The 15,250-nt window shown below is 39.2% G+C and overlaps 1 protein-coding gene across 3 annotated transcripts in view; it reads left to right on the top strand.

Moving 5' to 3' along the window:
* LOC135469218 (nucleolysin TIAR-like) overlaps positions 1-14,799 on the top strand; it is an 87,512-nt gene extending 72,713 nt beyond the window's left edge. For 2 of the 3 annotated variants that reach the window (XM_064747797.1, XM_064747799.1), the window contains 8 exons: positions 2,295-2,370; positions 2,643-2,748; positions 4,423-4,518; positions 5,735-5,819; positions 6,084-6,222; positions 6,671-6,840; positions 8,972-9,171; positions 11,247-14,799. In XM_064747797.1, coding sequence (XP_064603867.1) covers positions 2,295-2,370; positions 2,643-2,748; positions 4,423-4,518; positions 5,735-5,819; positions 6,084-6,222; positions 6,671-6,840; positions 8,972-9,152 — 853 coding nt within the window. In that variant the 3' untranslated portion in view covers positions 9,153-9,171; positions 11,247-14,799. The remainder of the gene's footprint in view (positions 1-2,294; positions 2,371-2,642; positions 2,749-4,422; positions 4,519-5,734; positions 5,820-6,083; positions 6,223-6,670; positions 6,841-8,971; positions 9,172-11,246) is intronic. The other variant, XM_064747798.1, reaches the window with a different exon arrangement.
* Positions 14,800-15,250: the final 451 nt, after the last annotated feature.

Here is a 15,250-nt window from a genome sequence, read left to right as displayed (position 1 = left end):
CTCTAACAGTATGTAGTAAATAAGTTTTCTCACATACTTTAGCATAGAAAATCTGTTTGTTCTTTTGAGATATGTTAAAAAGAACATGGCTCTTGTTTTGTTTCGTGGTTAATTTCTGATCTCATTTGATCTCTTCTTAAGGAGAGTTGTAAAATCTAGGCACATTTCCAGACGTTTTCACAATTTACCATACATGCAGGTATATATCTTTCCTTATCAGCTGATAAACCAAACGATTGTACAGAACACTAACACTTAGTTTCCTGGATTTCAACAGATTGGTGGGCCCAGCCAAGTCTACTACCATCCTATAAAGGCCAAACCCACAGGCTATGTATGCCTTTTCCTATTTTCTTTCTTTTTCTCACAAATATTACATTGGATATTTATATTTCTAAAAGTGTTTTGCAGTAATGCTGTTTGATATTTACATTATCTGTTCAGTACCATCCATGCTCCGTTTTTTTTTAATATTCTCCAATGTTGTCAAGAGAATTGAGACCTCTTTTGTTGACAACTGCATGGCCCCATGTCAGCCAAACCTCCCTGTATGTAGACTGTGTCCAGCCCATGTCTCTCTCTTGCTGTTTTTGGAAAGCTCTTTTGTAAAACCTATAAATAGACCCAGACTGTAGGTCGTACTTTTTTATATCATACCATTTATCTTACACTGTTTGATAACAAATGGGATCACATTTTTTTCTCACTAATTGGTTTCTCCAGCCTGCCTTCTCCATTGGCTCCATGTTGTTTATTGTTAGCTAGTAGAGGGAGAGAACTTAGGTAGGTCTGCCCTGTAATAGTGTAAAGACAAATGAAGTGAATTAGCACCTCCTTAATTTATTTATTTATTTCATTGGTGTTTTACGCCGTACTCTAGAATACTTCACTTATAGGACAACGGCCAGCATTATAGTCGAAGGAAACCGGGCAGAGCCCGGGAGAAACCCACGATCATCCGCAGGTTGTTGGCAGACCTTCCCACTTATGGTTGGAGAGGAAGCCAGCATTAGCTGGACTTGAACTCACAGAGACTGCATTGGTGAGAGGCCCTTGGGTCATTACGCTGCCCTAGTGCGCTTACCAACTGAGCCACAACGCCTCCTTAAAAGAATCAAGCTGTTAGATGTACATGGTCATGAAGATTTAATTGCACAGGATTAAAATTGTCTACTTGCGGCCTTACATTTTTATATAAAGAGAAAAGAATTTGCGAAAAAAAAAATAATGAAACACTGGGCTGTCATTCATGGGTGGGAAAAGAGGAAAGTACATATAGTGCAGTTATAGACAGGTGGAATATGGAATCAATTTCTTTGAGATGGTAATCATAATGATAAACAAACATGTCCATGTAGCTGTACTTACAGGCGTCTCGTCTCATCACCATGGAGACCATGCAGACATTTACTTCAGGAAGCAGAACACATATTTACATAGGGATAATTCTTTACCCGGTTTTTATTTCGCAAAAGAATGTTTGTTTTTGTTTTGTTTTGTTTTGTTTTTTAAGCACCGTGAAAGCTGAACTTGATCTTCTTAAAGAGTGTATTGATTAGAGTTGAATTTTAGTGTAATATTTAAAAAGAAGAAAGATTGTGGACAACCTGTGGATAGAAAATGGCAGGCAAGTGTGTACCTATATACCATACATGAGGTTTATAGTGTGTAGAGCCCTGTTGTTGCCTTGAATTTTCACTGCTTTGATCATGTTACACAATACAGAAGGGTTTGAGATGGGGTTTTGATTAATGACTGTCTTTATTAAATTACCTAAGGCTCAGACACCAGTGACAGGCTGTGAAAATGACTTTTCCTATCCTTTCACGGCAGCACATTGTAGACCAATGGACAAAATTAACACTTTCTCTATTATGAGAAGTAGATGAAGCTCAGCTCATATTATCCCCCGAAGAATTTAAGAAGCACATATTGTTGATGAATCAAGTCTTAAATGCTGCTGCTGCTGCAAAAATTAAAAAAGTGTCCTGCATTTAATTTTTTTTCTCCAGTGTGCTGTTCTGGAAATTTGTGCATGGAAATTCAAAATCTGATTTTCTTTGGTGGAATTGTAGTGGGCTATCAGATAAACAGGTGTAAGGGCCCGCTCCAGGGATCGATTACTAGGCTAGTGATCTGGCCATTTACTGGGCGGATGTTCTGCTGAGTGGCCCGGGCTAACTACATTACACACCTGCTTCATACACCTGTATACTGAGCTTTACCATTTGTCTAAAGGCCCATGCATATTTCTCCCAGATGGAAGTTTCATTGAATTTTCTTTTCTTTTTCAGAGACTGTAAAATTATCAAGGATCCTCAAACACAAAAGTCCAAGGGTTATGGCTTTGTTTCCTACATCAATAAGCCTGTAAGTTGGATTGAAGCTGAACAAGAACAAAAAAAGGCTGTCTCAAACTAATTTTGTCAAGCTGTGGGACAAGTGCTTTAAACCTTTCTTTTATCGGTTGTGATGGTGAAGAGGTGTCCTGTAAGAAGTGTATGGATGAGGCTTAAAGTGGGGTATGTAGTGTGTAAGTCCAGCTCCCGCTGTGCCCTCTGTCTTTAAACTACTTGGCGAACTTTGATGAGGTCGGAGAATGTCGGGGATGTCATTGTAATTCTCATTTGTATGTATTGCAGGATGCAGAAGAGGCCATTCGAGAGATGAATGGCCAGTGGCTGGGTAATAAAGCAATTCGGACAAATTGGGCGACACGGAAACCCCCTGCCCCTACTCCCAAAGAAGGTATGCCCCTTTCTGTGCCCAGTCTGAAGGTTACCAGCAGGCTGTTGTTAAGGCCGCAATGGATGCAACGCCACTGCCACTTTAGGGCAATAGTCTTATTACATTCCCTCTAAGAACAAGAATTGGGGGGAGATGGCGACTGCTTATAGGTAACAGGGGAATTATAACATTCCAAGTTTGGTAATGGTCAGTTTGATTGGTCTGTGTAATCGTTGGTGTATCGCGTGTCGGCACTTGCCTCATATGACTGTCTGTAGCTGAACTATAGTAAGCACAACTGTTACCGTCTCCTCAGACACATGACACAGCTCACCTTAAGTATGGAGTAATCTAAAATGAAAGTCCTGACAGTTTACCACACAGGATGCCCCTGAGTTATACTTCATTACAAGTATATGTGCCCTTATGACTTCTAACCTCAGCAGAACTGATCTCTGCAATAGCCTAATGTGTTTGATTCTGACAGTTTAAGTGCATTGCTTCCTCTCTGTCAGCAAATACAGTCAAACTTCTGAGGAATCTAGGAAACACCAGTCAGCCAACAAGCCATCTTACACATGACAGATCAACCTATTGGGCTTTATCTTATCTTTTTTTTTTAAGTACTTATGTAAGATAAATTTCATGTCTCCTTTTTTGTGGCCTAATGATAAGATATTTCTATTCCGCATAATTTGTCACAAATGTGATTATTGAGTTCAAATCCATCACCTGCCAGTTTGTCTTAGAGATGACTATCAAATACATGTTTGGAGTACCTCTGTGCATAGTCATAGTCCCTCCAGTGCCGATGTCAATCATTTGCTGGGTGCAATTAACACTTGTGTCTTTTTCTTGTTTGTTAAATTTACAAATTTGAATATGGTTGTCCTGAGTGCATTTGTCTTTTGAGTAGGCAGTTTGATGGTTAAACTTTGATCTTTCACTTCAATTTTTGGCAGGGGCCTCCGTGGCTCAGTCGGTTAAAGCGCTAGCGCAGCGTAATGACCCAGGAGTCTCTCACCAATGCGGTCGCTGTGAGTTCAAGTCCAGCTCATGCTGGCTTCCTCTCCGGCCGTACGTGAGAAGGTCTGTCAGCAACTTGCGGATGGTCGTGGGTTTCCCCCGGGCTCTGCCCGGTTTCCACCCACCATAATGCTGGCCGCCGTCGTATAAGTGAAATATTCTTGAGTACGGCGTAAAACACCAATCAAAAAAAAAAAAAAAAAAATCAATTTTTGGCTTCTGGTCTCATTTTTAAATAAATACTGTGAAGACATTACTCAGTCCAAAGTCAATAGGTGTACAGATAATTTGAATTAGGTATTTTGAACTGTTGGTTTGTGACATTTTCGTGGGCATTATTCTGTGTACACAATTGCAAGGTCACACTCTTTTTGAATCCAAACTGGTTGACCAAGCAAGCTTCTGTCTGGGTAATTTATCTCCATAATCAAAGTCTAAAGATTTGAAAATAAAATTACTGTCCAGTTCATCCTGCCATAAGAAATGTTGAAGATTAGTTTCTGCCCTTGTATCCTGCAGTGCTCAATCTGGTAGATAATAATGTTAATTGTAGCTTATTTGTTACCTGAGCGATGTTCATAAGGTTGTATCGTGTCCTTTTTAATGTGTCTTATGAATTTATATGTTAAACGAATCAAACAGCAGTTTTAAAATTTGTGATATTTTCAGGCACCCACAAACAGATGTCCTTTGACGAGGTATACAACATGTCCAGTGTGACTAACACTACAGTATACTGTGGCAACATTTCCAGCGGGCTCACACGTGAGTATTTACCAGGACGCCAATTAAAAAAGCAGAATATACACTCCCACAATTAAAAAAATAAACACTTCGGGGAACTCATATGTTCTCTTAAATGAGGCTTTGAAAATGTTTTAACAACGTCGTGGAAAGATTTTCATGAAATAGTTCGTTGTGAAACGTATCATTGAGTAAAGCATGTAAAATGTAGGTTAAATGCATGTAAGCATATAAATTCAAACTGAAATATCTGATGGCCAAAGTGCCACACTCCTTTAACAAATCCATATGTGCAAATGCAGCATGTTAAAAATATAGGTGATAAATTCTCACAGTAGTGTATGGACTACACTGTGTCATTGTGCCTACAGAAACCCACTTGACTGAATCCTGATTATTTCAGTAATGTCCATATATAAGTGATACTAATAATTATTGAGACCATGTGTAAAATAGGCATGAGGAGTTTATGGACATGTGTGAAGACATCCAAATGTCACTAGAAGAGTTAGCGTTTTGTCTTGTTTTGACTGTGTCAAGCAGTAACTGTCCAAAAACTACACTCTCTCCCCCCCCCCACCCCCCAAGCCACTGTGCTAAAACACTGGCAAGGTGATATTGATTTTGATGTCTTGAGCTGATGTAGCCATGTAATTCCTCAATTGATCTTACATCAGTTATATCTGTCACTTCGTGAAGCCGGAATGACAAAGTTGATCTGATAATATCTTTGTGATATCGACCATATTCTGTATAAAACATACGTGAATTGTTGTAGTAGGTTTTATTCTATGATTTTAGTCCATACATGTAGCTCTATGGTGTTAGTGATGTAAGAGTTACCTCCCCCTGCCCTTGCTTTCTATACCGCTTTGGAGGTGAACACCTGTAAGATGTGTCAGGTCTACAGCCAGACCAGACACTGACCTCCCATTGAACAATTAGGTTAGCTGTTGCCGTCTGACTGCTCAAAGGCTAACAGCCACACCTCGGTCGTCGCTGTACCTGAGATGTGAACTCCCAAGAGAACTGTACACCACTCTCTCCATGTACCCCTCACATGAATAGCCTTTCACCCATGTAATTACAGAAGGTCACTGTATGCTAAGCTGTGTCACATGCTAATAAAATACGTGTAAACAGGGGTACTTTAGGCCTCAGTGACACATGCTGAATTATGTAGGAATGTACCACAAGTTGTTTCTTACAGAAAGAACTATTTACTTTTATGTTTCAGCTGAGTTGATGACAAAAACGTTTTCCAAATTTGGTAAAATAGTAGAAGTTCGAGCATTTCCAGAAAAGGGTTATGCTTTTATAAGGTAAGACTGGTGGTCTTCTCTGGGAGAGTTAATTCTGGTTACTCATTTCAGCTTGCATATATGTTCTTATAACATTCAGAATTCATGTGAATGTGGAAGAAAGAAAGCATAGAATACACAGAAAGTGATGATTAAAGAAAAGAAATGAAAAAACAAAAAGTGTCTGGTTTGAATTCCATAGCATTCATTGAAGTTTTCCATGTGTTGTGTTTTGTACCCAAAGCTGACATGTATATTAGCTGGGATAACATCACTTGTTTGCAGATTCCATACAAAGAATGATGCCACAAATGCTATAATCGCCATGAATGGGGAGACAGTTAATGGTTGTGTTGTGCGATGTTTTTGGGGCCGCGAATCTGCTGATCCGTCAACTCAGAGTGTTCCTCAAGCAGTGAGCTCGGTGAGCAAAGTAACCAAACCTAAATACACCTGCCTCTGTATTTCTCAAAGAAAATAAACTCTTTAAAACAAGTAATATTTTTGCAATATAAAATATAATTCTTGATTGAAAGGTTGTATGTTCAGTACATTGTTAAACAGACCTAATGCTCCTATGTTTATGTCCATTTACCACCCCAAACAGTGGCAAAAAAGAGATTGGGAAATAAAATATAAAGGAATGTCCAGGATAGTGCATGCAATCCTGCCATATTTACATGAATCTTTCTAAATCAGAGTTACAGAAATTTACTCGTAATTGGTAAATCACATCGCCAGGTTGCATTTTAATCCAGGCCAGCCTGTGTAGCAAAAAGTTAGGAGACATAAGAAGTATTTGTAGGTATTGCCAGTTTAGAGATGTTTACCCAGTTGTGTATGATGAGCATTGTGGTGTTCTATGTTTACAGCAGCAGCAGTTGAGTCAGGCTAATTACCCGTATTACAGTCAGGTGGGCTATTGGGGCTACCCTACAGCTGCCACACCCAACCAGTACCAAAACGTGTCCCAAAGTACAAACGCTGCGGCGTTCATCCCTCAATGGCCTCCTGCTAGTTATAACTACCCGGCAGCAAACTGGTGAGTACAAACCGCAGATTTCTGTACTGTGTTTATGTCACAAAGTGTTAACCCCTTTGTGTCTTTAGCTTACAACAAAAAGTTGTAACCACTACATACAGTATTTGTCAACATTTCACAGTAAAAGCTTTAACCATTGTGTGCATATACTGTTTGTCAACATTTCACAGTAAAAGATTTAACCATTGTGTGCATACACTGTTTGTCAACATTTCACAGTAAAAGCTTTAACCATTGTGTGCATGCACTGTTTGTCAACATTTCACAGTAAAAGCTTTAACCACTTTGTACGTATACTGTTTGTCAACATTTCACAGTAAAAGCTTTAACCATTGTGTGCATACACTGTTTGTCAACATTTCACAGTAATAGCTTTAACCAATGTGCGCATACACTGTTTGTCAACATTTCACAGTAAAAGCTTTAACCGTTGTGTGCATACACTGTTTGTCAACATTTCACAGTAATAGCTTTAACCATTGTGTGCATACACTGTTTGTCAACATTTCACAGTAAAAGCTTTAACCACTTTGTACATATACTGTTTGTCAACATTTCACAGTAAAAGCTTTAACCATTGTGTGGATACACTGTTTGTCAACATTTCACAGTTACAGTCTTAGCCACTGTGTACAAATATTGTTTGACAACATTGCACACTGAAACAGGGTTTGCATGGGTCCTTGAAAACCTTGAAAGAACTTTGTTTTGGTAATTCAAGGAATGAAAAGTGCTTGAAATTCACCATTTTTATGTGGAGATCCTTGAAAGTACTTGATTTTGTTTGTGTCACATGAAGAAAGTTTTGGGTGGTAAGAATCTGTGAATCAACTGGCAACAGGCATGCACCTGAAGTGGCTGCCAGTGGTATGTACACATTCATAGTTTTGCTCCACTAAGGACTTCTTTTTCTTGGCCAGAGGGTGCTAAGATGGCCATTTTTTGGTTTGGTGGTGAGAACCTACGCTGTAGTCTTTGAGAGTGATTTGGTGCATGAAATCAAGCATTAGAGATTCCAGGCAACTGTCGTTTTAGCAATGAATGGCTTCAGTTCCCAGATTTCATGGACTGGCTTGTGCGCGACACCAGCAGTGTCAGTCAGGCATACTGCCGATTGTGTCTCTCCGAAATATAGATGTCTCCAGCATGGGCAAGCCTGGATTGGACTACTCGTGACTGACAGTGGCACTGTTTACAAACATGTGCGTTGAGCAGAAATATTTTAAGCTGCGCTTCTTATTCTGACGGACAGTGGAAAATTTATAAGAATCAGTGATGGGTTTTCTGATTATTAGGGATGTCTGCACCGACTGAAGGTTATGGCACCAAAACAAGGGTGCATACTGGTTGAATTCTAAAGCATGACTGTACCTCGCTTACGAAATGACCTAAAAAAGTATTCAAGATGTGCCTGTTATACACGAAAGCAGAGATTGTGTCTGACGTTTGAGGTACTTGAATTTGTATTTTAAGTACTTGAAAGTACTTGAAAAGTCCTTGAATTTTTTGGGCCGTCAGGCATGCGAACCCTGGTAAAAGTTTTAGCCCCTGTGTACAAATATTGTTTGACAACACTGCACGGTGAAAGCTTTAGCCACTGTGTACATATATAGTTTTACAACATTGCACAGTTGAAGTCTTAACTGCTGTGTATATACACTGTTTGTCAACATTTGACTATAAAATCTCTATCCATTGTATACCTACACTGTCAACATTACACATTGAAAGTTTTAGCCACTGTGTACATGTATTCTTTGTTACAGTAAGGTATTCCCAACCTATGTCTTTACATGACATTATATCTTATAACATTTGTTCCTGTGGTGTGTTGTATATGCTTCATTAAAATGACTTTTACTGTTGTTGTTTTTGGTTGGGGATTTAAGATTTTGATATACCTAAATAATGAAAGAACAGTTTTAATTTCTTATTCTTACATGTAAATGAAAGACTTGTAGAAAGATCGTATGACCTCACCATATTTTACTTCTCACAAGACTAAAGCGTTAAATGCCAAATGTTTCCACGATGTTGCGCTTCACTGATATCATGCTTATCCTTTCTTGTGCTCTGATATTGTTAGACTGGTTGATTGCCCAGCTGAGTTGACTTTGTGACTTGTGTTTAGGGTGAATGTTCCGACGGGGATACAGCAGTGGGGACAGCTCCCTATGCAACCCACACAACAACAACAGTTCAACAACGGCCAGCAGCAGGGAGTGCTGGGATATCCCATGCAGCAAGGTAGGACAGCCATGATGGGAATCCAGAGTATAGAAGATCTTCCTCTTGATTTCAGTGGCTTATGAGCATGACCTCGTGCACATGGTAAGGGCGCTAGGGCATCTGCTAGGACATGTCATTACCTTTATCATGCCTCTGTGCTACATGTAGAGTGAGGGGTAGGTCTGGTTCCCCAGTGACGGAGGTCTTAGGCTCTGCCTTAATGTCAATGACATTACATTTAAAAAAGGCAAGTGTAAAGGCTGTGTACAAGTACTTGCCAGATTTGATTAGACATATTACATATTTGGCATATTAAAAGAATGTTTTTAAGTGTATCTGATTTGGACAGGTTATTTTGGGATTTCTGTGAAGTTTGCAAGTATCTGAGACTGAACAATGCATTTTAGTCTTTAAAGTCTTTTTCAAATTACATCCGAGACATCCAGAAAAATTACAAACTTCCTTTGCTTGTAACATTTGATTGTGCTGATGACAATAGACAAATGCAGTAGTGAAAGACAGCAGGCCTCTCAGTCAAAGTATTCAGAGGTTTCCCCTTTCACTCTTGGGGGGGGAAATACCAGATCTACCCTTACACTCCCATATCATTCTCTCTTCGGGTGTTGATGTATCGCTCCATGTATGTATACAGTTGTGCTCTTGTGCTAATACATTAACAGTGGATAGAGTTTGCAACTGCCATGTTATATTTTTGTTGTTATAAATTCCATGCTCCTCTTGAGAATATATTAAATGTACATGTATGTATTCTTAGTTTTTTATGTTTTGTCAGAGCTCTGTGTTTTTGTTCCATGTTTGCTTTAGTAGTAAACTTAACATGCAGCCAATGCATTACAGAAATAGCTCAAGCTAACTTAAGCTTTCATTTCCTTCCAATCAATTTATGCTTTCTGCTCCGCCTCAGAAAGAGATGATGCCCCCAGTGAATGTTTTTTATTGTAAACCAAACTTCTAATATGTTGAGCAATTTCATCATTAGCTGTCAGTGAATGCCATATAGTCTGTCACATTAAAGCGTACTATATTGACTTACTTAAACATCAAGATGTATCCATAACATCTTACTTGGTATGGCTGCTGGGACTTCAGTTTACATGTATATTAAGACTCCTCACTTATTTGTGTAGCCTAATATAGATTAATGCTTCTGTCCTGTATTATGATTTCAGCACTGTGTTACATTAATCTCTTACGTGTACTGCTCCCTCAGGCAAACATTCACCAATCACTCTTGTACCTGACGCTTAAATGTGTATTAGTATGGCTCTCGGCTGGTTTAGATGGGTCTTATTCACATTTCACTGTCTATATTATAACAGCATATTCACTGTTTCCTCCCTCATCTCCTCAGCTTATTCATGGCCTTTCACCATCACCCACATTGCAGCATAAATCTGCTTTCTTCCAGAAAAAATGTAGAAAACAAAATCGAAAATGTAATAGATTCCTGACCCTAATTAGCGCCTGCTCTGCCTAGCTGGTCACAACTACACATATACACATAGCTCACGTGACCAGACAATGGCGTGACCATCAGATGTAGTAGTTTTCCTGTTTTTCCCCCCATCTGAAGGTTTTACTTCATTCAGATTCTCTGGTTTGGTTTGATTTTATGATTATCAACCAAATGTAGATCAAAATTGTGTTTTCTGTATCATTTACAACTGAAGTACTTCAAGTGAAAGCCTCACAGACTATTGTTCATTTGTGCCTGTTCATTTGAAGTGTAGAGTTATGGTGATAAGAAGTTTGACTGCACAGTGATGAGATTTGGTCTTGATTTGGTCTTAGTATACTTTTGAACAACATGCCCCTGATGCCGTAGTGTGTCACTGTGTTGTTACTGTATTTGACTAAAAATTTGATCTGTGAAAATGCACTTTCAGAAGCACATAAAGACCTTAAAATGGTACCTTTAATGCCAACACTTCAGTTTTTCTCTTAAGAAATTAATCAAAAAAATCTTAAGTGACCCATAAGGTGGATGAATCAATTAGAATGAAGCAAAATATGTCCTTTGAAAAAAAAAAACTAAAGTTGAGGTGAAGTACAGTATTTCTTTCTAGGAAATTACTTGAATTTTCTCTCTTTTTTTCAGCTTTTTTGCTTTGTTTAACCTCCAGTTTATACTCAAATGTTGTTTTCTCGTTTTGCAGGCTATCAACAAGCTCAGTGACTGTTACCCTGACTAGGCTCAATTGTTCTACCTGTGACTTAGAGGTCTGTGTACAGAACTATAGCGATACACAGAGCGAACATGGGTCATACTGACCACATTCATACACATGCAGACAGACACTCAGACAGACAGACAAACTCTTTTCTCTAGCCCTGATATCCTCAACTGCCGGACCCTGTGGCTGCATGGCTAGGCAGTGAAGCTGTGTGGGGAAGGAGCCGAGGGGTAGGGCCACGGCGTCATGAGGGTAAGATGTGGAGAGATGGGTAGCCTCAGCATGGCCTGGACCTCCTCTCCCACACTGGCTTATCCCACATCAGGATCCATGCAACTCTGTACAAAGACTTGTTGACTAGGAAACATGTCATACGACAGTGTTTTATTTTATAGTTGCAAATTTTCTGTTGCATATACAAATTAATCTGTCACTTTGATACTAAACTTATATCGTTATTAAGGAACTAATTGGCTTTTTTCATCTTATTGCCTGTTTTATACGAAATCAATATTTTTGTTCAATAAGTTTCTTGTAATATTTCCTACCATTAAGTTAAGGGAAATATAAGCAAGCTCTGTATTTTGAACCAAAGTGAGATTTCAACATCCTTGCTTTTTATTTAATTTTTTTTTTTTAAATGTGATTTGTTAAGAATAAAATTGTTTGAAATAGATGACTATGATAGGAAAAAGCTGGAAGCAAGTATCTATTTTCATACAAGCTGTTAACATTATCATGATGATAACCATTTCCACAGCAGGGGATTTCCCTTTTCTCAGTGTACATAGTCAAACGGTGGAGTTACATGCTACAGTGAAGAGTATCATGATGGGCTAGTAGGAGGGGTTACTTAGGGGCTTTCCCAGCCTCTGACCAGGAACTTCACACAGCTGAGGAGCTTGCAGTAGAGTGTAAGGTGGAGCCGAGGGCTGCACCAGTCTCTGTGAACCAACTTGCCACAGTGCAGGCCTACAGTGCAGGTCTACTGCAGGCTGGACCCCAGCATGGAGTACCTCCTAACTTGTATATAGATATACATATGTAGTATTAGGATCAGGTGACTGGGTTAGCTACTAGATAAATGTATCTGATAAAAATATAAAAAATATCTGTATACATAAATATATATGTATAAATAAAGTATATGTATATTATATTGTACCTGTAGTGTACTGACAGTTGTTCAGTGAGTTCTGATATAAATGCAGATATAAATCGTAAGAGAGGGCTCTGCTAGTGGTATTTCGTTTATGTACTGTGACCACTGGAGTTATTACAACAAATGTTTTTGTAAATAAGAGCATAGCTAGATAAATGAAATATTATTGTGTATTGTGAATGTAAGACACACCTTCCTGGAGGCATGCAGGCCATCTGAGTGTCAGGGGTCAGAGGTCACCTTTACAGGAGTTAATACAGGATACATGTAATTTCCTTGTCATTCATATGCTCATAGTTTGAACTAAAGTTGGAGTAAAGATTTTAATCTGAGACAGTGGAATATCCCACACATTATTGCTGCGTGGGGTAAAGATCTCAAGATGGAATTGCATCAAGTTTTAGGTAGTCTTTAGCAGAAATAAGGGATTATTCTGTTGTTTTATAAATCTGAGGTTCATGTTCCACTTCAATTTGTTTTCTGTGTAGTTTTCAGAAATGTGAAGTTAAATGTGACCCTAGGTTGAAAAGGTTTGTTCATTGTCCCTGACATCTGAAGGTACATTCTGGTGATACCTGTAAAAATCATACATTCCTAGTGATCTTTTCTGACCATTTATGTGGCCCATTGCCATTGATGAGAGTCATCTTGATTTTTGAGAAGTAGTGGGAAATTAGGTTGATAGCATGAGACTCTGATGGGACTCTGAAGAATGAGAACAGTCCCCCGAGAAATCCAAGACTCCATACAAATTATCATTTAGTTAGAGCTTCTCACCAAGAACCAGTTATTGATGCAATGGGATAAACTGGCAATGCTATGGATGCTGACTGTTGTTCTTCCTGGGATGATGATTAGTACCACAGGTATTGGGTATTGCTCTTTGATCTTTAATGGGATTCACTTTTGGTCTTCATTCGGGTTGATGTGCAGTTCCAGGAGGAATCATCAAGTGAACCCAGGGGTGATTCCCTGGATGTCCCAGTAGGAATTGATCATGTTTCTGTGGTTCCAGTTAGGAAGTTCCCTCTTCATGGTTGATGACTGACCCAGCTCGACACCTTCACATCCATCTCATATTTATGTCTAACTTACATGCATGTGTGATGTGTACATTAACATGCCATTTGTCATCCATTATTCATCATGTTGGTATGGATCGGCCCGGCAATGGCTGAGGGTCAGGGTGCCGTCGGTTGTGCGTAGAGTTAACGCCCATCCCGTGCCCTCAAGCGATCTCCAGGTGGGTGTGTCACTATAACTTGTTAGCTGATCAGTATGTGGACGAGAGTGTGATACACTTCTCGTAAATCCCTGATCTAGTGGGTTCGTGTCATGTGTAGCGAATAACATTGTCTTATTGAAATCAATTTTTATTTGAAGATAACTGTCCCAGTGGGGAGACTTGTACAGAAGAGAAGAAATCATTGTGACCTGTACAGAACAGTGGTGGGTCCATTTTCATACTGACAAATGTCTTGGTTGATGTTGTGAACATACGAATACCTGTGTTACTGTAATTATCATTGTGAAATAGAACTGTTGTTTTTGTTGTTCCCGGTATTATGACGTTGTACAGCAATCCAACCCATTTATAAGACCCGTATCCTTGTAAAAAAAAAAAAGTTATCAAACTGTTGGTGAATGAACCATTATCTTTCAAAGGAGACAGTACATGTATAAGTTATTACATAATGTTTTTTTTTTTATTATCATTATTATTATTGAAAACCAGCTATGTAAATTACTGTATCGAGGCTCAAAAACGGTTGACTTTCCCTGTTCTATGAATCACAATGTAGTGTTGCTATATTAGGAGCTAGTCGGAGCTGAGACCATCGGGCTTGTACATTTATCAAACAGTTGTGTGACTGCATGAAGTTCCTGACTGTGCGGGGTCATTGTGTGGCTCAGGCATCTTGTTTCACATGGGTTGTTCAAGTAACCTCATCTTTATTTACTCATTCTACCCTGGACCCTTTCAAGATAACCCCTCTTGGGAACCATGACTAAAGACATTGGTCACCTTCCGTGGTCACCGGAGGGTGGGGTTGGGGGGCATTCGCAGCGTCTCCTGGCCCTCACTATCATTTTCCTTACCCCATATATTATATGTTGATGTATGAGAACAGCGTTGTTTTGACAAATTCATGCGTTTTCAGGATGTTCCTAGTCGTTAGTTATAATTCCATAGGAATGCCGGCCTGGTTGACCTCTGGTGACCCGGAAATGGTATATCCCCCAATTGTCTGTCTCTGTCAAAGTTCAGCACGGCTCGCCGATCTCTGAAGAAATCATGTTTACATAGAAAAAGATATGATCAAGCCGACAAGGGCTGGGCCGTAGAGAAGACTGTAGGGTGTTGAATGAACAGCGAATAAAATGTATAATTTGTACAGGTGTTTCTTGTCACTTTCTTTTATCCTGAGCGATTGAATGTTAATACTATTCTGATTGGTGTTGCAGAGCGTCTTCATTAAAGCAGAGGAAATGATGGCTTCTGCAAAGCTTCTGTTGATTGATGTTTAATTTGAAACTTTGGGTTTGCTGGTTTTTGTCAATTGAAAAGTCAGAAATATTTCATGTCTTCCGGTATTGTGGAGTCCATGGCCCAGAAGTCTGTAGCCAAGATGCTTGAATAAAGCTTAACCTACAAGACTGGAATCCAAGGTATTTTTGGTGATGGTACCAAGACTACATGTCAACGACTTGCCTACCAATAATACATCTACTCTGCCTGGGCACAATGTTAAACTGCTATCAATCAATCTCGTCCCATCACGGGCATCTACAGCTGAGTAGTCAACCTTCAGAGCAAACACAC

This window comes from Liolophura sinensis, chromosome 6, assembly GCF_032854445.1.
Source record: "Liolophura sinensis isolate JHLJ2023 chromosome 6, CUHK_Ljap_v2, whole genome shotgun sequence".
NCBI classification, from domain to species: domain Eukaryota; kingdom Metazoa; phylum Mollusca; class Polyplacophora; order Chitonida; family Chitonidae; genus Liolophura; species Liolophura sinensis.
The sequence above is the reverse complement of the archived record's forward strand: the minus strand, read 5'-3'. Positions and strand labels throughout refer to the sequence as shown.